The following is a 22,130-nucleotide window of genomic DNA, read 5'->3' as shown; positions in this document are numbered from 1 at the left end:
ATAGGATCCAGAGCCTTGGACCAGCGTCAGAGGTTCAAGCCCAGTCCCAGTCAACAGTGGTATTCGGTTTAATGACCGAAAGTGAAATAAATGTGCAGTTCTGTTTCCAAGTGGGAAAGGGGCCACTTCACAAAAGCCACCAAATCACATACGTTGACCATCGTGAGGGTCTGAGCACAAGTACTGAAAGGCAATTGAAATGCTCCAGATGGAGCTCTCAAAGGGGGAGGTCTGCCGACACTGTGATAGAGCTTCTCTGGTCCTGCCTGGGTTGGATCTTCGCCGGGGATGAGGAAAGGGCTGGCAGTTTCCAGGGCTGGCAGATTCCAATAAGTACGAGATCCAGTTACAATCCTGATGACTTGGGTCCCTCTCCTCCCAAACTGAGTAATCCAAACATGTCAAAATGTTTTCAAAAAGCCATTCTAGGCAATCACGGCTGTCCCTGGCACTCAGGGCCCCCGGATCGCAGCCAACAGCAAGCCTGCAATCTCAGGTGTAAATATGCGTCCACAGTGATTTTTCATGAGCAAGAGAAAGATGGAGGCCAGCAAACTCCCGAGGTGACTGTTGTCCCATCCTTCATCGTCAGGGTATTTATGGCACAGTCATTTGCAGTGTCTTGTAATCACTTTAGTGCCTCCTTGACCCGCTCTGACCTTCTCTGCTCTGCATCTCATTGCATCCGAATGCAGCAGGATAGGAGGAGAAAAGCAGATAGTGGTAGGAAAACGGAGCTGGAAAGTGGAATGTAAGCTTCGTGGTACTTGGGAGGCCTGCAGAGCAAACGTGCAAGAGCCAGGCCCAGCCGTACCCTCCAGAGTCCTCTGGCCTCAAAACGGATACTGAGTAGAACAGCAAACTTCCCTGACACCGAGTAACCTTGAGGGGGTTTTGCTACATTAGTTAGCTGTTGTATAAACAGATTAATGAGCTTCATCCAACAACATGCAAGAGGATATCCATTATTGTACGCACTGCCTAACATTTATGCATACTGATATACTCCCATAGCAGTATATAGCATGATTAAGCTACAGGTATATTTAATGCAGAAGCCCTTCAGGTTAGACAGCACAGAGAGGCAGCATGACAAATACCCACGTCAGCCCTTACAGACAGGCTTCTCCATTAACTATTTGGGGCTAGGAGGTCCTTGGGACACACAGCCTTTAGGATCTGCTAGGCTTAGGACTCTCCAAGCCCATTACAATGCACACCATTTTGCTGGCACTGAAGCGGTAGTATTTGCTCCCAACGTGTCTTCTCTTGTTAAATTCTCAGCATGGCCCCACATATACCAGCCCCTGAAATGAAGCTCTCTAGGCAATATTATCCCACTGGCTGTTTGGTGTGCCATATAGAGCAGATACTTGGAGGCGCATGAGGGCTCCCCATGCACTGGCTTTGTGCGACAGAGAGGGAAAGCTGCTGTGCTCCGGGCTACTTGGGGAGCTTCCTTTGGGCCTTCCTCTGGCCCTGCCGGGCAGCACACAATTAGCGAACTGGTGCAGTAAACCCACTGCATTGCTTCAGAGACTGTCTGCTGAGATGCATTACACAGACCACAGTTCCCTACAGGACAAACCCAAGACATTTCTGGTTTGTTTTTTTGGGGTTTTTTTTTCCAGATTTATGGCAGCACCTAAAGTTACACGATCCAGCACTGTAGCTTCTGGTTTAGTGCAGAGGTCACATTAAGTTGAGGTTTCACCAAAGCCTAATCAACTGACCAGTCGATTGCCTAAAAGTCGAGATTGTTCAGCTTATCTCTATGAACATTGTTCCCAGTGGGAGCAAGGCACCCCATCGCATTCAATGCCACTTCCCCAGTCTCCTCCCATGGCAAAACCCATGCACTAGCACTGCCATGCAACTCTGTACAGTCTGCCCTGAGGCCAATTACCTATCCTAGCATCTCCATAATAAAGTATGTGGGGAATGGAAAGGGGTCACAGTCAATGACCTAGTCCATGGCAACACTTGTACACAGCCAGGCAAGGAGGTTGCTGCTCTATTTAGCAATCAGATGATCTCTCTATGAGATCTCCATTTTTTTTTTTGTTTTTTTTTTTTTAAGTGGACCAAGTGTTAGAAAAATCTGTTGTTCAGGAAAAAAAAAAGGTCTTGCATTGATTCCCCCAGGGGACCACTTATCTGATCTAATAGGCCAGCTCCAGTCTCGACTGTCACAATATCAAACCATACATGCAATACGGCAAGCACACTTGTTAACTTATTTCCACAGAGCAATTCACAAAGAGACTGAGGCAAATGAGTCCCTTGAAACAGTCTGGAGGGAGTGTAGGCAAAAAGCTGTAAAGGCCATTTTTAAACCTTTCCAATTTGTGCAGTAAACGAGTGATCACAAATACATATCATTTGTCACACCTGCCCAGCTCAGGAGAGACTGGTCTCAAACACTGAGAGAAAAAAAAGTGTCAGGTTTGGCCTCTTACTGCTCAAATGAGCTCTATGCAGCTTTACTTAGATAGGGATGGCCCTGTCCGCCTGGCCGTAAGGATGGCTCTGCCCTAAACCATCTTGTTCCTTCAACGCTCAAGTGGGTTTCCATGAATTTTCCATCTGCAAAGTTAAGGGTGCTGGTTAGAGACAAAAATCCTCCAGACCGAGCTCCTCCGACCTCTTCTCATGTGGGTCAGGTTGTTCACTGCTCCACCTGATGCACGCTTATTGCTCTGCAACCTAGAAGAGGGGTCAGTTCTCAAGCTGGAGAAGACAGAAATTATTGCTGCAGGGGTCAGAAGAGTCTCCAGTCTTTCCTCAGCAGAACTGGACAGGTTGGGGATCAGCCATGCTCACTATCAGTCCTGCTCTTGAAGGACTACACTGGACTTCTGGTTGATCCATCCGGCAAGTCTTAACCACCACCTTAGTGGGAGAATCTGAGGCTTTTGGCAGAAATTACAACTAGGACGCAGTTAGTCTGTTATTCGCATAGTGACCTAGCCACATGTTCAGGGATTTAATGGTGCCACAGTAAAGGAGCCTAGCCACAAAAATATTACACAAAAAAAAGTGCAATATTTTGGTGGCTGGTTTCCATTGCACCTTAAATTGAATGTGTGGCAGGAGTAGGACTGCTCTGGGGTCTACAACTAGGCCTGACAAGGTCTGCACTGCTTGACAATCAGCCAGATATGGAGCTGCATCGGGGCTTGTACTAGTCCCTCTACAGTCCCAATCCAGTCCAGTCAACAACCAGAAAACTGTTGGCCAGTTCTGGGAACTGCACCAGGACTGGCTCAAATCCCAGCGTGGTCCTAGAGCCAGTCCACAATCAGTTGGTTGTTGGACATCCAGCTTTCAAATTGATCATGATCCCAGGCTCCCCCTGCACTGATAAGTAGAGCGCGATTGGGATCTGATCCTCCCCCCCCAAAAAATCACAGGTGGAACAATTTTTAGGTTCAGGGATTAGTTTCCATCGTGCCTTTACATGAACGTCTGTCAATGGCCTGAGTTTCTATAGAAAGCCAGAAACAAAACACAGGCAGTCGCACTATGGTTCGTGTGCTCCAGCCTGACTACATGCCTATGCGGATCACCCCAGCCATGCCATTTCCTGCAACGGTTAGGCAGCCTTTGGAAGTATATGCCCAAGACAACATCAGACATCCACATATGAGATGAGAAACAGCAAGGTGCCCTTCCCCCTCAGCACAACCCTTTCCAGTTGGCTGGAGGTGGCCAGGGGGAGGACTGGCTATTAAGGCCCTTTGTTAGGATTGCCCCAGAAAAACTGCATGTCAGAATGAGTGACAGTGTAATCCAGGCTTCATTTAAAAAGAAGAAAAAACACTTCTCATTGTAAAGCGAACAGACAGCTTTGTGCAAAAAAAAAAACACATTTCAGTCCCCTGCACTATCGATTTCCCTGTAAAAAAAGACAAGCTAATCCTTTAAAGCCAGTGACTTTAATCCATGTTCTTGCAGTTTCTTGGAGCTTTTCCACTGTATACTGGAGGATCAGTCTCCCTCCCTCAGCCCTGACATCAAGAGTTCGTTCTCTCACCCTGGTAGAAAGGAGGTGGCAAAGGAAATGAGCAAAGCATACACCCAGTGCTCAACCTGGACTCCGGGGTCACCTGCTTGATGAGCTCAACATCCTGCTTCGAACATACTGGACAGATTTCAGCCATCACTTGGGTTCAACTGATGAAGATGAAGCTTCCCTCGCAGCAGCCAGGTATTATCTAAAGCTATTCCTTCCCCACCACTCCCTGCCTTGACTGGCTTTAGAGGTTGGGAAATGTTGAAGGGGTGGAAAACCAGCCGGGTGAAAGCTACTTTATGTCAAAGGCACATGATGAGCAGGCCACAGACGGCAACAGAGACAGAATTTATAGACGAGGCCAAAGGGAAAAAGAATGGACCCGAAATGACGGAGGCAGGATTTATGCTGTATTAACGAGGCTGTGTGCCTATTTCAACCTTATTAGCTTCATAACAATAAACAACAACAACAACAACAAGAAAAGCTGAAAATTGCTTTCCTGTCCCACATACCACCACCATTTATTTGAAGTGAACTTGGCTCCCAGCTCTCACAGCAGTTTCAGAGCAAAAATGTAACTCAACTGACCTCGCTCTTTAGAGGTTGACGAGATGGGAGGCAGGAAAGGGAGACAAAAAAAAAAAATCAGCCACTCAAGCTGGGCTTTTAGCCAAAAATGCTATATTATGGAGGCCTCTATAGCAACCAGAGTTCAGGTTGTATTGATATTTATGCTTAAAAATCAGGAGCTTCAATTGTTCCTGCCAACCACCTCCCTTTTCACAATAGTGGTCCAGAGTGCTACTGCTTTTAGGGAAGCTGCAGTGTCCTGGATCACTAATACAGGGTTTCCCCCCCCCATTTAAAAAGCTTCCAAAACTGTAATTGCCCACAAGAGTAATAGCTGCCATTCTTTTACGGTGACACTATTTAATTGTTTTTATTTCCACATAATAAAATGCACTCAAGTGTTTGCTGGGAACAACATGCTTTAATATCGGCAAAAGAAGCTTGCTAGGAAACATACCTTATAAAAAAAAATAATACGTAATGGCTCTATAACACAGCAGCATCACTATAGGAAGCTGTGGGGGTTTGAAACATCACTGCAGAACTACTGTATTATTTCTCAAAGTCAGTTTTAAAAGCTAACGTTGGCTTCACAGAAGCACAATAAACTCCCCCGTGTAACCTGCTCTCCTCACGGTCCCCATCCACAGGCTTCAGGATATCACTAGCTGGAAAGCTGCGCTGCTAAGTCAACCCTCCCTGCCCCGGACACCTGGCACCGAGGCACCTGCATCCCCGGCATGCTGGTTCTGAAAGTCTCTAGGCCACGCTTGGCATGAAGACCTGCAAGAATAAATATCCACGAGACGGCAGCTGTGACCCACTTATTACAAGAGGAGACTGCTGCGGGGCACAGCGGCGGAAGGTGGCAAAACAGAAGGGAAAACTTCCTCACCCAAGGAAGAGGATGCTCATCAAGCGTCCTTGGAAGATGTGTATGTTGCTTCCCCATTCAACTTTCCCCCAGTTCCAACCACTTAGCAGAGAAGGCTTAAGTCAGTGAATGGCATCAGAGCAGGATGGTTACTAAAATCACATAGGTCTCTAACCTTATAGACAGCGCTTCCACATATTTGCTCTTCCCTAATTGACAGGACTCAAGAGTTATTTTATTTGCTTTGAATTATTGGTGCCATATAGTTTCATAGTTGCTAGGGGCTGGAAGGGACCTTACAGATCATCAGGTCCAGCCCCCCTGCACTTGGGCAGGAAAGACTGCTGAGATCAGTTGACCCCGGCAAGATGGGTGTCAAGATGTGCATGAACTACTGAAGAACCAACACATTCACTCCAGTACTTGCTGCACTTGATCTCCATGTTGTGTAAAGCAATCCTTTTATATAAGGAGGTCAGGAGGCGATCTGTGATCTCGGCTCAAAAAGGCATTTTTGGTAATTAAATCATTCACAGCCAGCCAGTGCTGCAGTTATGAAAACCTCTCTGGAAATATATATTTTTTGCACCTAGCACTGCCTTCTTCACCAGGGTCATTGGGGTGGAACAGTAATTGGTTTTCGCATTAGCATCTGGGGACGGCTAAGTTGCTCACTCTAGCGTGGCTTGGTAAAGGAGACACCAAAGCAGCAGGCGTCTTTAGACTTACGATTCTCAGCCAGGGTGCCACAACACCCTGCGGTGCCTTGAGATCCTTTCAGGGGTGCACTCTTAGCTGTGCAAACACAACTCACCAGATAAACCTAGCGACTGCAAACAGGAATCCATTCTGACCAGTCTGGTTCCAAGTTTTGTGCAACAGAAGAGTTGCTCTATTATTTTTCTGTAGTAAATAAAACCCAGGAGCTGACATTGTCCAAGGATTGCCTAGAGTCTAGCGAGTGCGGACTTGAGTCTTTCAACAGATGCCCTGAGTCTATAAAATGGATGAGAACCTTGAGTACATTTTGGGTGTCAACAACCTACCCCTTCCCCCCCAAAGCAAACTATTAAGAAGGGATGTCCTCAGGCTGCAGGCCTGGAATGGAGTAGACCAGCATATCCACATACAAGGGATACACACACACACACACACACAACCAGAGGCAAACGAGGCTCTCCAGGGAATAACAGCAGCTCTGAACGCAAAGGGCCAGACTCATATCGAGGCATTCAACTTGCACAACTTGAATGCCCGGGGTTAATCAGAAATGAGGGTGAATGTCAAAAGGGAAGAGATGGAGAGAGAGGAAAAGCCCTATAGATGGCCACAGGGGAGAACACAGCATCATGGCAAGAGAGAAGAATAGGGTGGGAGGGGAGATGCATCTCCATGAAGCGTGTTAATTCAGCCTTAGCACTTTCAGGTTAATTCTGTTTCCAACAGGAAGGCCTTTGTACCCCTGAATTATCTCCCCGGCCCCTGCGGCTGCCTTCCTGGCAGGTTCAGACGGGCCTGGCTCTGATTGCTCAGCATTACAATCAGAATGCCAGGCCGGGGTGACATTGTCCCTTCCCAAAGAGCGAAAGTAAGTGCCTGCACGCCCGCTCATTTTATTCAACGCGCAAGCACGTTTCCAACCGGGATAATCTCCATTAAACCATCTGCACTCCCATCTTCGCTCGGCCCACACCCGCTGGGCTGCCTGCGATACTGCAGCATCTGCGAACCTGTAAAGCGGATGCCACGTCCCTTTCCCAGGCATCTCCAAAACTCAGCAGTGCTCAGACAGAACAGATGCACCCGGTAGCTTTGAACAGCACTCAGCCAGGCTGGGGGAAAGTGGGGAGGGGAAAGAGCTCCTTCTGCAGCGCTTTCATACCCTGTTTCAGAGGGACTTGCAGCCATTTTGCTTCAGTGTTGGGAAGGTGCCGAGGCCCCAAGTGCCAGGGAGGGAGGGCTGAGGGCGAGCAATAAGCTGCCATGCCCACTCTCTAGCATTGAGCTGAAACAACATTTGCCAGGTCGCGTTCACATTTTGGATCAGACTCTCTGGGCAGTGGCTGTTGCTCCGGACTAACCTCTCATGAAATAAATACGCCAGCTTGTATTTTCCCTAGCAACAAATGTGTTGTCTGCCATATTGTTACAGAAGGGCAACACCAAGATGGCACATGTGATCAAGAGAGGGTTAAACCTGGATGTGAACGTCCCTCATTACAGCCTACTCGGTAGGCATATAGCTAGCCATAAGGAAAGCCTTATAGAGGGATAGCAGCCAGGGTGCACAGACCCAGATCTGTGGGCAATCTGCACACACACAGGATCACCCCTCATGGTACAGTTTGCTCCTGGCTGCCCTTACAATGGGCTTAAAACAGCCAGATGACTGTGAGACCCCTTAGAAATCACTCTGGCTGTGGAGGGGGCTGCTGCCTTCTGACTGATTTGAAGAGGAGAGAGAGAGAGAGTTATCATTTCGCTTTAACCTCAATCAGCATTTGCCAAAGGGGTCACCAAGCCATGCAGCACGTGTCCCTTACCCACCGACTTACCTGTCCCACTGTAGCAGACTTCCACAAGTCCAATGTCCAAAATCATCTGGGCCTCCCAACGTCCAAAAAAACAGAGGCACGTTACAAGCCTGGGACAGGACGGAGGATTTGTTGGACCATAAAAATCATTTTACCCATTTATTTGGCAAGCTAGTACTGCAAGGCAATTTACAACCAAAGCTCTGTACTTGCATGGGACAAAGGTTAATGTGCTGGGAAAACTCTGCAGCCACACTTTGGTGTGCTGGTTTATGTAGCATCTTTATTACTGCCGCTAACAGGCAAATCTCCCGAGATGGACTTAATCTGTCTAAATATGCATGTTAATACATAGTTCCTCAGCTTCCATTCCCCAAAAGCGGAAATGGAAACCATTTCTAGAGGACTTTTTGGATGTTAAACCATGAAACAGGATTTTAATGTCAGTCGTTCTCTCCTCCCTTCGCTCAGCTTGAAGATTCAATGTTTGAAACACTTTCTTGCTGCAAAGAGGGGATAAAGGGAAAGGCAGATATCCCTGGGAAGTCAGCAAGAGAGGTGGCACTTGGTATGAAAGCTGCCACCCCAGTTGATTCTCAGAGAAAACAATAATTAACTATTTGCCCTGAAAAAAAATAAGTTAAAACTTTTTGCTAGCTGTGAACATACAGAATGGAGAGGGGGAGCCGGGGTGGGGGGGAGGAGGAGGAGATGAAGAGAGCAAGAGGGGTGACTATAAATCAAGTCATCTTTACCACAGGCAAGGAGCAGAAATCAGGCCGGGGTGAGGTTCTGGCTTGAACCGTCTGACGGGCACTTGAGCTCTCTCAAAACCGAGTTTGAATATCAGATTATTAAGAGCAGTGAAGGACAATGGAAAAGTAAAAGGCAGGAACTTAAGAGAAGGGGAGCTGCTGTCTTTGGAGAGCACAGGGTGATTTTTTTCCTAAATTCTTGTGTTATCTTTTTGCCTCCGGTCAACACCGGGACATAATCTGAAAGAAAAGCTCTGTGTGTCCACAATGACTCAAGAACAGAAGAGCAGGGGCATTTCTCAGCATGGAGAGAGGAAACCCCCATTTCCCAAGCTCTTGAGAAATGTCAAGAGTCTCCCTCGCTTCCAAATTCTTCTCCCTCCTTTGGGGCAGGCATGTTCCAGCTACTGTGCATGGGATCTGCTTCTGTCCATGGAGGGCGATAGAAATCTGCGGCAAGAGTTATTGTGTGCTGGATGTCAGACAGAGACAGACGCACGCACGGCTTTTGATTAGCAAAATCTCTGCCAAATTTTGATCACCGCAGTAGAAGAGCAGAACGTTTCACTTGTCTGGAGCTGCCAAGATCCGTCCCAAGTGCAGGATTCCAAATAAGCTTAAATAAATGCTACATGCACCAGACAACTCATAGCACCATCCTGTTTCAAGTGAGGAAGGCTTCTCTGTGCTACAGCCAGCTTTGGGAAAAGACAAGTGTCGGAAAGTGTTTGACAGACAATGCATCATCCACCGCCATCCTCTCTCGTCTGGAGGACATGTTTGCCTCCGCCATGCTGCTCTATACTCTACATTACATTTGTGGCTTCAAAGTGTTTTCCTTCAGCAGAAGTTTCAGAACTTTTCTACTGCGCAATTAAAAGTTGCTGCGATTTGCAACCAATCAAAACAGAAGTTTTTGCTTCCCTGAAATTTTCAAGTGAAATTCTAAGAAAGCTAAATGTCAGCTTGTGAGATCTGGACCAAAATGCTTTTAGAAATTCATGATAGTTGGTTGTTAAAATGTTTTTAAAATTTAATTTTGCCACCTGGCATAAAGTGGCCAGTTCTGCGAAGTGGAAATTGGAGGGAAGCCAAGGAGAAGAGACTTCTTTACTTACAGAAAAATAAAATATCCCAGTTTTACCCATGGATCACTCGTCTATATGTTATACCTAGAACATACTTCAGGAAAGTCCAGCACCAAAGCACATAGGCCATGTCTAGATGAGCATGGGTGTACGAAATATGGTGCTGCAGACCCATCTGTGGTGTCGCACACTGCACAAGCAGGCAGTCCCAGCGCTGCTATCTTGCAGCACCCAGGGGTTGTGGGGGTTTGATCCCAGGAGATTCTGGGGTCAAAAAAAACACATGCCAAACAGAAGTAGGGAAGCGTATGTGGCAGCAAGGCATGCCACCAAAGACTGAAGTCTAGCTGGCCGGAGCCACGATCTGGCTGCCAGCCAGGCTTTGTGATGCAGGACTGCCATGGCTGGAGCTCCCTGAGAACCCCAGAACCCTGGGTAAGGCTGCTGGGGTCAGCACAGTTGCTGGCCCCAGCCTCCCCTACTCCACCTGGGGTAACCTGCCATGCAAGAGAGCATGCGTGGCATGCACAAGGTGTGCCGCTGCTACTTGTCCCTGGGGAAACAGATATCTGTGCTCATGTAGACATGGCCACATCATAGGAAATGGGACTGCAAGGGACCTTCAAAGGAGTCATTTGGTCCAACCCACTGCTCAAGGCAGGATCATCCGTGTCTAAACCATCCCAGACAAGATGTTGGCATGCAGGTTGGACGGGGATGGATATTCCCAGAACAATCCTCCCAGAGCTTGAAGACTACAAGTTCTGCAGCTGATCTCAATGTGTGTTATAGTCTCACATGCCTTGGTAAATAGGATGTCAAGACCCTTGTTTGCGAGGGGTAACAGACATTATGTAACTTGACCTAAGTTAAGTTGTGAGTGAATGGAAGAGCTAGGAAAACAAGAGCCCTGAATTCATTTGCGGGAACAGCGTTACCTATGCATACACCCACTGGGAGCCATAAAGACATCCTTGAAGGTGTAATTCAGTTCAGATACAGCACTGCACCTAGGAGATGTGAACACAACACAACATCTCTGGGAGGCTCTTCAGTGATGACCTAACACAATATATCATAGCATCATATATCTTCATCACCTCCTCCCCACAACACAACTGATAAAAGCACCTAAATCCTTTTTTCTTATTACACAGTAGGAGGGTTAACCATTGCCGTGAAGGATAAGTACCCTTCAAAACACAAACCAAAAAGACAAGCAGACAGGAAAGAAAAAAGCCCGTGCGAGTTAGCCACACACAGATGCCAGTGAGACTAACACTTCTACAGTCTTAATTTTTTTTAATTTTTTTCAAGCGCTAATGACAATTATCTTTGTGAGTTATAGGCGCAATATCTGGGAGACGCAGGCAGTAATTAATGCATGTCTGCCTTCCCTGACAAGTTCCTTCTGCTGGGTCAAAGAGTTATTGAAATTCAGAGAAGAAATCCTCAATCATGTGGAAGTTTTAAAGAAATAGGCCAAGACGCAATTTAATAAAGCAATAATATTTCTTTTAAATAATTAACCAGGCTTTGACATTCACTAATATTTCCGAGGCCTCGCTCCTGATTCGGCGTTATTGCAAGAGCGAGACGTGCTTGGGGAAGGGATCCGGCCACCACACACTCCTTATGAGGCTAACTGGAAATATTATGTTGATTTATCCCTGGCCCTGGAAGTTCCCTGCTCACACTATTGATCCAAAGCTCCTTCCTCCAGACCTCTCCAATCCAGTTTGTATTTTCATCCCTAACTGGATTTCCAACAGGTCCATTTGATATTCAGAACTACTCAGCTCTTATACCCTGCATACAGAGCCCTTCTTTCCTCACCTCCAGTGGCTTTTGTCTTCAGAGATATCCATTTAACCCGCACTGAATGAGAGAAGCTGCATTTACAGACCCCTAGAATAATCAGTTTTGGTCTTGCAACAGATCCACAACACTTTGATCCCATAGCAATGGGTGCAGTAGACAATCCTAAGCGAAAGGGCCACCTGGGCTAAAGTACAATACCAGATGCTGCTCTGGTGGTATATTCCCAACCAGTTCCCCAAATAAATTCACCCTCCAAAAACATAAAAGGAACAGCACTTTGAATAAAATAGCCATACTGCAAACACAATTCTGCACACGTACATGCAAGTTTCTGCAACATAACAGATTCAATATTTTATATATAGCTTTGCAACCAAAATGATCCTAAAACACCCTGTAAGTTTTAAAAGCTCTGTATAAAAATCAGAACTGCTTCACCAAGCACTGAAGTGCAGACACTTCTGGGCTTGTCTAGCATTAGAGATAGACAACTGCAGGCAGGGGGGAGAAAGAGCATGGGGGGGGGAGAGAAAGAAAGCAGAGACAGAAAACGAGTGAGCGAGCGAAAACAAGAGGGAAATATCATAAGTCATAGAAAGTGCAGGGGAAATTTAGATCAGCAGACCATAGTGATCCAAGTGGACTGCAGCTGGGGTAGTCTAGCAAGACCAGGCTGAAGTCCAAAGTTTTACCCCTTTGCTGTTCAACCCCAACACTTGACTCCATGGAAACCTGGGCAGACCATGTCAGAAAAGAACCAACAAGGAGAGGCAACCACAATTCTGGGCACTCACCAGATAGAGTCGGTAAGCATCGATCCGCCTGATGGGGCCCCAGCATTTGTCCGTATCGTTATACTTTGTGCCATCTCCAACGCTGCAGGAGTGGTTGCCAGTCATACTACTGTGAAGGGGGGAAACAAGAACCAAGACAAGACTTCAACTTCCTTTCTTCCGTCCGCACCAGTCCGTCTTCCCCTCTATTCCATTCAAAGAGAGAGGGACACAAAAGAGATTCCCTCCCAATCTCGCTGGGTTAACACATTGGTCAGTGAATATAAAATCACTGGGAGTTATGCAAAGAAACTCAGATTCTTGGGTTCCTTGCACCAACATGCGTACATGATCGGAGTAGATGGTTTAAGAGACTGATACTGGCACACAGAGACTTGCACTTAGAAGTCACAATTTCAGATTCATTCCAGAGCTGGTGGGACACAACGCTGTTCTGTTGGTCTGAGTCCTTGCTTTAATTGTGCAAAGGGACCTACACCCATTCCCCTAATTGGTCAGCTGCCAACTGATAGTCTGGCACTAAAATCTGATTCAGACTAAGCCAGGGCATGTGACTTTTCAGCCAGCTAAGCTACAGCTCTAGCAAAGAGAACAAACTAGAGACGGATATGACCCAACTGCACTAACCCTCTTTCAGCTAGCGATGACCTGCTCTTGAGCCATCTCTCCTTCCGTCCTACAAGAGGCAAAAGCAAAACCATGTCTACTCAGTAACCACACAGTCACACAAGCGTCCACATCCAAAGGCTTCACATCCTCCGTCACTAGCATGTTATATATCCCAATGCTCTCAAAGACATGCATTCAGAGGCATACTCACCAGGTCACCTGCATGAGAGAGACTGGTACGGCCGCTGCATAGATTGCCAGGTCCCCGTAGAGGTATATGATGATACAGAAGTAGAACAAGTTCACACCAACTGTAAGAAGAGAGAACATTTTAACAAGGAGGCTGGGGACAGGTGGGTCATAACGTCATGCTCCTAGAAGTCAGATGCTCATTTCATGCTGCTTTCAAAGGCTTTTAGATTTCGTTTGCTTGTCCTATTTTATTGTGGTCAGTTATCTGTTGAGAGGTGCTGGTTTAAATGCTTCAGGGCCTAGAAGTTATAGCCTTCCATGCTCCCTCCTCCCCCCTGACCCTCAGAGTATAGGCAGTAGTAATGGAGACTGACTCACAAAGATCAGCTTTGGCTCAATCACTGCTTCTTCACACAGGGTGCCAGAAAGGGAAACAAGGGCTAATTACGAGGGATTTTTTTGTGGGGGTGTGGACCCCTACATACCAGAAAACTGAGTGAGACCAACCCCTTTCATACAAGCCACTCAGCAGGGAGGGCCTTTGCCATACAATAGGAGCCTAGAAGTAAAAGAGGTTCTGTAACCAGTTATTAGCCACCTAAAACAAGGGTTGGCAACCCATGGCCCGTGGGCTGGATGTAGTCTGCAAAAATTATTTTGGCTCAAGTCAGGGAGACAGCAGCAATTGGGGGCCATTGTAGGGAGAAAAAGAATCAATGGCAGTGATGGCCGAATTGCATAAAGCAGCTTGCTTTAGGACAGAGCTGTGTATTAGTTTGACCTGCCATTGCTGAAAGGCTGCAACACCAAGACCTAAACCAGTTGTTTCCAACCTTGTTAGACTCAAGGCCACCTTGGAAAATGCCAGCTTTAGTTTTCACTCATTTTTTGATTACAGAAAAACAACAGAGCAATTCTTCGGTTGCAAAGAACTTGGAAACAACACGTCAGAATGTTTTTAACACTCTGGATTCCCAGTCGAAATCTCTGGGTTTATCTAATGAGCCACATCTGCACACTGAACACTATTAACATTGTGTGGCACCCCTGAAAGGATCTCTAGACACCCCAGGATGCCATAGCAGCCTAGTTGAGAATCAGTGACCTAACCATCCCAGTACTTCTTGTTCTGCTCTCAAACACCATCTCCAAAGACCCTGATTCACTGGTGAGCAGAAGCCCAATTCCTTTAATAGATTTCATAGACATTAGGGCTGGAAGGGACCTCGCAAGATCGTCGGGTCCAGCCCCCTGCCCAAGGGGCAGGAAGTCAGCTGGGGTCAAACGATCCCAGCAAGATAGTCCCTTTTGGGGAACTATTCTCAGCACTTCAACTAAGAAGTGCCAGGGGACTGGTAGGATGGCAACAGTGTCAACACAGCTGGAATGCAAAGAATTGCAGAAGACTCACGAAACCCCAAAAGCCCGTTCCTTGTAGTGCCCTCACTCAGCAGCACGCTGACTTGAAGCTCTGCACCAGTCCTCCACAGGGCTTCACCTATACGTATTACAGACCTGAAGCTAAGCTTCTTTGGAAAACTTCTGCTAAGCACATAAAGCTTTTGGAGCTAAACTGCAATCCTGCAAAACTCGAACATTTCAATTCTGCTGCCCTCAGATCTCAGGGCTCTACAGAAGAATTTCACTCGTTCTCTCCTGCCCACAGTCTTTCATTAAAATCAGATTTTACTTGTCCTGCATTCAGCTGTACGGAAGAGGAGAAAATAAAATAAATAACTAAATCTGAAATAAAAAAGTTAATTTCATGGACAACCCCCCCTCCCCCCGAAAACCTTAATGGGAGAAAACAGGAAACTCTGCAGTGGTGAGCGGAAATCAATAGGCATAAAAAGATGCCAAATTGCACTGACCCACTTTGAAGAAATGGGAGCCAAATGCCTCAATCTAAACAACACAAAGCAAATCTAAACAGATTTTCATTCAAAGGCAAGCAAGCCATGAAAAATCATGCAACTGTTTTACTTTAGGAAGGAAATAAATAAGAGGGAGTGAATAAGAGGAGAACAGCTTGAGACGACAGCTAATGTTTTGATAGATCTATGCGCTCCCTCTTGTTTTAATCCCAGGTGGTGTTAAATTTTCCTCGGTGGCTTGCAGGAGTCGTTAGCTTCTCTGTGCCTTGCATTCACCATTTGTAAAACGAGGTCGAGTGCTATTGCAGGCATGAAGGTTAGCGCTGATGCAATGCTCTGTAGCCTAGAAGCTCTACCACACATTTACACCGCACCCATCACTGTAGTACCTGGGTGCCGTTACGTTCCAAAAATCATTGTTCATCTTCATACAACCACTTAAAAATAGGGCTGGAAGGGACCTCAGGAGGCTGGTCATCAAGTCCAACCCATGTTTGAAGCAGACCACCCATCTCATCCAAGTGTTTGTTTAGGCTGCCCTTAAAAACTCCCAGGGATGGAGACACCACAACCGCTCTACATTATCTGTTTCAGTGTTTAACCACCATCGCAATCAAACAGTTCTTCCTTACGTTCAACCTAAGCCTCCCATGTTTCAATTTAAGAGCATGACTTCTCATCCTGTCCCCTCCAGGAACCGAGAAGAGTCTAATCTGTTTACTATCATGTTTATAACCACCCTTCAGGTTTTTTGAAGATTTATCTAATCCCTCTTCAGTCTTTTCTTCTCCTGAGCGAACAATCCCGCTTCTTCCAAGATTTTTTTGTAAGTCATGCTTCCTAAACTCTAAAAAATATCAAATATTTTGCTAACAAGATATCAAATAAATACTATGTATTAAATTCAATTTTTTTGTTGCATATGTGGACTTGATCCTTTTAATTAATGATGTGCTGCTTGGAAGGTAGCAAGGTACCTTTCCTGCTTCTGTGAAAAAGAAATCAGAGATGCAGTCCTTAATCATTTTTACCCCACACCATCTCCAACTCGTATTTAAGAAGTTCCCTCTTGCATCATTGCATCCACCAATCTCTCAAAACCAGGGTGGCATTTCTCAAGACATTAATGGGGGACACAAGAGAGGAGACTGGAAGAGAGCACAAGGACTCAGTATATTGATTCTGTGGCTTTGTGCGTGTTGGTGCTGAGATGCCATTATTATTGAGTCACTGAAGTGACCTTCATAGTTAAGACTTTAACCAGATTTTCACTCTAAAGTTGAGTCTTAATATCCCTCTCTAACTTCCTCAAGAAAGAGAGCCAATTGCAGCCTAAATGCACTTGCCCATATTGTAGCCTGGGAGATTTTTCTTTTTTAGAAGAATTTGAAACAATAAGGTTGCCCTCAGGGAAACATTTTTACTGTTGCATTTAATAAACAGGAGCGCCAAGTGCTCACCCCACTCTGGAAGAGTCAAGGCGTTCGATATTTGTTCTTTTTATTTGTAAGTAAAACCCGCAACTCCCACATCTTCCTATTTTGCTAAGCTACTAAGGTCTAGGCCAGGGGTGGGCAAAATGTGGCCCATGGGCCAGATGTGGCCCGCCAGGAGATTCTATCCAGCCCATGGGGCTCCTAAAAAAATTAGAAAATTAATATTTTTGTACCCCCCGGCTGCCTGTCATGAGGCCCTTGATGGGTTGCCAAAACTCAGTAAGTGGCCCTCTGCCCAAAATAAATTGCCTGCCCCTGGTCTAGGTGCTCTCCTTGAGCCTTGTTCAAAGAGATGCATGGGAGTAAAGGGTTAAACAGCTGGGATGTCTACAAGAAAGAGACAAGCTTCCCCTAACCAAAAACTTTTGGTCAAGAGCTAAGGATTTAAATGTATTGATTTCTAGAGAGAAAGAGAGAGGCAGCAGGACTCCGTGGGGATGGCTCTGGACAGGGTAGGAGAAGACCCTGAGCAATTCACTTTGCCTTAGATGCCCACATTTGCAAAGTGGGAGTCAGGTTTATCACACGCATAAAGCACTTTGAAATCTCTAGGGTATTTCAGCCTCAGAAAAGCTAAATATGAAATTATTCCATAAGGAACTTGCTAACAAATATCTGTAAGGCAGAAAGTTCAGGGATAGGCTTCTCTGAACCTCATCACCTCTGACCCTGTATCAATAAACTGACACCATTCTCCAAATGGAGAGATCCTTTATAATTTCGGACAAGGTCAGGGGCGATCACTGTCATGGTTATTAAGTCAGCACAATGATTTAAGGCTCTTTATGTTTGTCCACTTGAAACTCCAGTTCCATTTAAAATAAAGAAAAGAAAAAGAAATCAGACCTGTCAATCGTTGGGAACACAACCCCACCCCACCCCGGCTTCTCTTGACATGCAGGCATTACCCTGTCACTGCAAAGCCCAAAGCAGAGGCAGCGTTCCCAATCCGACTTTCCAATCGGTGGAGAAGTTCAGGTAAGAGATCCCCCTTGCCCCCACCCCTCTCCGATTGCAGACAGATTCTAGTGTTGGTTCTGTTTATAAACTGCCACCGACCCTCCCTGATCGATACTTTCATTACCGGACAAAAAATGGGAAGATCAATGACTTCCTACGAGGACGGGGCGTGATGAATGTGCACAGAATCCATTATTACAATAAATGACTCCTGGATCCCTGGAAGTGAGGGCCCGGTGTTGCGGGCTTAGAGAGCCATCCTTCAGAGCAGGCTCCTTTAAAAAGGAAACAGAGCCGGGCACCTTTTATCTTCCTTTATAGCCCAAACCTAAGTCAGCTACCTTCAGAAAACAGATGGAGATTCAGAAGTGAAAGATTTATACCCATCTTCACTCCTAGGCTTGCAGTCACATCATATCAGATTGTTAAGTCGGTCAAGGGAAATGAGCAGAGAACTCATTAGAAACAGGAGGGTTTTTCCTTTTTTACAGGCCAATGACTCCGATAGGAATTTATGAGTAGGCCTCCACCCACTCTCTCTCCAGCAGCCACAAAGTCCCACCCCAAACACCTCATCTCCTGTACTACCCAGGACCTGGATCCAAAAAAAAAAAATAAAAAAAAAAATAATCAGCTGCTAATGGCACAACTGCAGAGGCTAGCACTTTGAGTCACTACTTTCCAACTCCAGCCCCAGAGAGCCTCAGCTTCTCATCCTAGAATCCAACTAGCCATTGTACAGCCCCTTTATTCAAGGCCACTTGAGCTGTACAGCTCCGTCAAAAGCAACCCGTGTTCTATGACAGTCTGCAAAAAAAAACCAAAAAACAAAAAAAACACACGTTTAACTTGGCTCCGCTCTCTGTGACCTCTCAGTGTTGAGCTCTTCTAACCAAACAGCAGGGCATCTTGAACTAGAGCTCAGGGATGTATTATCACATCTGACTGAGGGAGTAACAGAAAGTGGGAAATGTGTCACAGATCCCCCAACAAGTTACCTAGGTTCACCTCCTGTCTAACCTGGAAATCACAAGGCTTTCATGCTGGGATCTACAGCAGTATAACTTACCTTTCCCCTCCCTGATATTATTTGGAGATTACATATTTCTGGGAGATTCCTAGCATGCAAATCGGATACCTCAAGCTAAAAATAAAAGGGATGATACGCCGAATACTTAAAACAGTTTGTAGCACCTTGCAAGGAAATGGACATTCACATCTTCAGCTGAGGCTAGAAGAGAAGAGTGTATTCCCAGCACCCTCTACTGGAGGAAATTACACCTAATTTAAGAGCCTAAATTCCTCACAGGACATCATCTGCCATCCAATACCTGAGTAGGGGCAAATGGTCATTATTACCACTGTCCTGCTAATGTTCTCGTAGAGGGCAAACTACCAATTTTAAGTTTATCTATGCACTGGCCAATACATCACCTCCTGCCCACACTGTTTCCATAACTAGCCAGATAGGCCTGCCATCATACATGGATAAATACTCCACGGTACTACTGAAAAACAGGATTTCCAAGTGCTCTTCATCTTTAAAGTGCTTCCCAAATACAAACTCCCAAACTACCACTGCACAGTAGCTTCTCCATATTAGCACCATCCTACAAAGAGGGCAACACAGGGGAAGAGTCTTGACCACAGGCACAACAAATCTGTGTTTGAGCTGGGATTAGAGCCTACATGTTCTGGCTTCCAGGCCAACATCCAGGCTATCTTCTTCCCAACACTACAGACAAGATCTCCAAAATACCCTAGGTGGCTTGGGAGAACATATATCCATTTAAAGTACGCTGTCTGCTGATATTACTTAGAATGTTTTGAAAATCCCATCCCTTGAGCGTGACTTTGCACTCAAGTCAATGGAGATACACAGGCATAAAACTGGTGTCATGTAGTGGAAAAGTCAGCTCACTGCATTATAAGAAGAGACTGGTGAACAAAAAACATGTCATTGACCTCCAGAAGCATGGCCCCATGAGAGCCAAATGGCAAGCCCATGGCATCCAAGCATTTGGTTCTGAGTGATATTTCTTTTCAGATGTCCTATTCTCCAAGTATCATCTCTTTCATTTTTATGGCTTCTATCTCTATTGCAAGAAGTGATGAATACAGATTTATATTGCAGCCCCCTCTGTGTGGTTCTTACTTAATTATAGTTACAGGTTTTTGCTTTCTGTTATACAATAAAAACACATTTAATATGAAGACAAGATGTCTGTCTCCATTAGGTGTACACAAGGGACCCATTCAGACTCAGCAGCTCAATCAACAGAAGCTCTCCTTGTAAAAGTCACTGTCTTACACTTGCAGAAATTCTCCATGCTGCCCCCTCTCCTTTGGGCTGGATCTTAAAATACCGTCACCTCGACGAGAGCAGCATATTCTAACTGCTGGCTCTTTCTGTGGACGAAGCTCACAGCTAGAGGCTTGGACAGTGTCAGGGTCAAGGCAGTCATGCACGGCAGAAGCAACTGTTACTTCTAGTCTTACAGTTCCCCGTCTCAAGGCAAAAACATACAAACACTTCAAGGCTTGTTTAGCTGAACCTACTGTATCCTTCGGGACTTATCTAGATTCTTGTTCGTACTGGAAAAAAGCCGTAACAACACCCCATTCTCTGTACACACAAGTGTGGATAGCAGAAATCCAGCACTATGTGGGTAGGGACTCAGTCCTCTATACCAGGAGTTATAAAGGAACCCAAGAATTCACAGCAACAGGCACCACCAAATTACAAGTGCCCAGGTTTGAGGGTCAGTAGTACGACAGCATCCTACCCAGCAGGACCTCTGAGGAAACCAGACAGTTACCTTTATTGAAGAACATGGAGGCCATCTGGCCCATTTCCACCCTCTCTGCGATTTCAAAGATGTTGGGTGAGCCACGTCTCTCTGGAAATAAAAAAAGTGCCATTGGTTCCTCTTGAGAAACCCAAAGGAAGAACACACCCAGCTGGAGATAATGCAAGGCATTTCATGTAATGGTCCCGAGATGTACCTCTACCTCTACTTTGCTCCCATAATGCCATCACTCCAAAGTTGCAATTGAGAGGTTTCTGAAGCAAGACATTTCTGTCTCAGGAAGGAACCCAGTGGGAACAGCTCTGGGGCTGAAGGGGAAAGAAAAGCTTGGAAGCAGCAGGATAAATCTAACTCCCTACATATATCTGCCCATCTTGACGGACATGACAGCATTTACTACAGGAAAATTCCTGGAACATAGACACAAAGAACTCAGCAGTCACTAAGGGCAAGGTGACAGTAGAGTAGTCCCATTTCACTTAAAGAGGACAAAGATAAAAGCATGGCCCTGTCTGACACAGGAGTAGTATTTTGCTTCAAGTTAGAAAGCAAGTGGTAATGGATGTCTCACACTTACGAACTGACAGGATAGGTCGCGTCTCTGATCGTTCGTAGCCATCTTGGAGGAGAACGTCACTATCCGAAACCCCAGAGGAAGAATCCTCATCCTCGTCGTCTTCCTGGAAGGTAGGAAAACAAGTGCAACTGCCCAGGTTTTACTCTGTGATATTGGCTACCTGTGGCACATCTTGTGGCCACTATAGCACGAGGAAGGAACAACCCAGTAACACCGCCTCAATCCCATCTGCTCTTGGATGAAGTGGGTGGTGAGCAGATGAAATGTTAGAAAGTCATGCTGCCTGGCCTGGGAATGCGGGGAGAGCTTTCTGGGGAAGCAAAAGGATACTGGCAGGTCACTGAAGTGAACGACATAAAAAGCTGGACTCTTTCTGGATAGGTCATATATAGGGATCTCCATAAATCGTGCCATAAGTGCCCCCCTGCAGCAGCTCCTTTAATATTTTTTATTCTGCCGTTTGCCCACCCCCAAGATTGGCAGAAGGGTCCCGCCAGCTGGGCTGTTTGTTGATGATTGCCACGGAAGCAAAAACTGCAGCATATTTAAAACCTCTGCCAATCAGTGGGGTGGGAGGTTGAGGGGCAAAATGAAAAACATTAAAGCAGCTGCTGTGGGGGGCACTTCTGGCGTGATTTACGGAGATCCCTAGTCATATACCCTAGAGCCTTATGTTCACTCAGTGCAACAATAAAGGGCACCAGCAAGCCTGATGCAAAAAGTTTGTAGGTTTGGTGTTCAGCACTACAGCATGGGCACCAGACACATTTGAGCCAACTTTACATAGTGGCCTAGCTGGGCACTGGAAAAGCCACTCAAAACACAACCTTCCAATTAACACGAGGCCAAAATGTATACCTTGCACTGAGCCACAGCAGTTGCTAAATCCAGAACTTGGCAAAGCCAGCAAGAGAATAAATTCCTCCATGAAGACACAGAAAAGTGTCCGGGGCACTGCACAGAATACATGCCTAACCAGGGCATTCAAACAAGCTCAGCTGGAGCACTGGGATCCTGCAGTCCCTGGTCTCGGATTGTTTAGGGATATAATACATCTTTCCACACCCAGAATGGCACCCAGATACAGGCTGCTCCCACCCACTGTGGAGCATGGCACTGCATGAAATTAAGAGAGATCTAGGCAAGCATCAGGGTTTT

General features: G+C 46.0%; 1 protein-coding gene across 1 annotated transcript in view; it reads right to left on the bottom strand.

Moving 5' to 3' along the window:
• Window positions 1-22,130, bottom strand: part of TMEM104 (transmembrane protein 104) — a 64,737-nt gene that overhangs the window by 31,956 nt on the left and 10,651 nt on the right. Inside the window, exons 5-8 of the mRNA XM_006018248.3 lie at window positions 20,973-21,075; window positions 20,405-20,485; window positions 13,275-13,374; window positions 12,455-12,563 (exon numbers count right to left, since the gene is read on the bottom strand). Of these exons, the coding sequence (XP_006018310.1) occupies window positions 12,455-12,563; window positions 13,275-13,374; window positions 20,405-20,485; window positions 20,973-21,075 (393 nt within the window). The remainder of the gene's footprint in view (window positions 1-12,454; window positions 12,564-13,274; window positions 13,375-20,404; window positions 20,486-20,972; window positions 21,076-22,130) is intronic.

Source organism: Alligator sinensis, unplaced genomic scaffold (genome assembly GCF_000455745.1).
Source record: "Alligator sinensis unplaced genomic scaffold, ASM45574v1 scaffold400_1, whole genome shotgun sequence".
Taxonomy (NCBI): domain Eukaryota; kingdom Metazoa; phylum Chordata; order Crocodylia; family Alligatoridae; genus Alligator; species Alligator sinensis.
The sequence above is the reverse complement of the archived record's forward strand: the minus strand, read 5'-3'. Positions and strand labels throughout refer to the sequence as shown.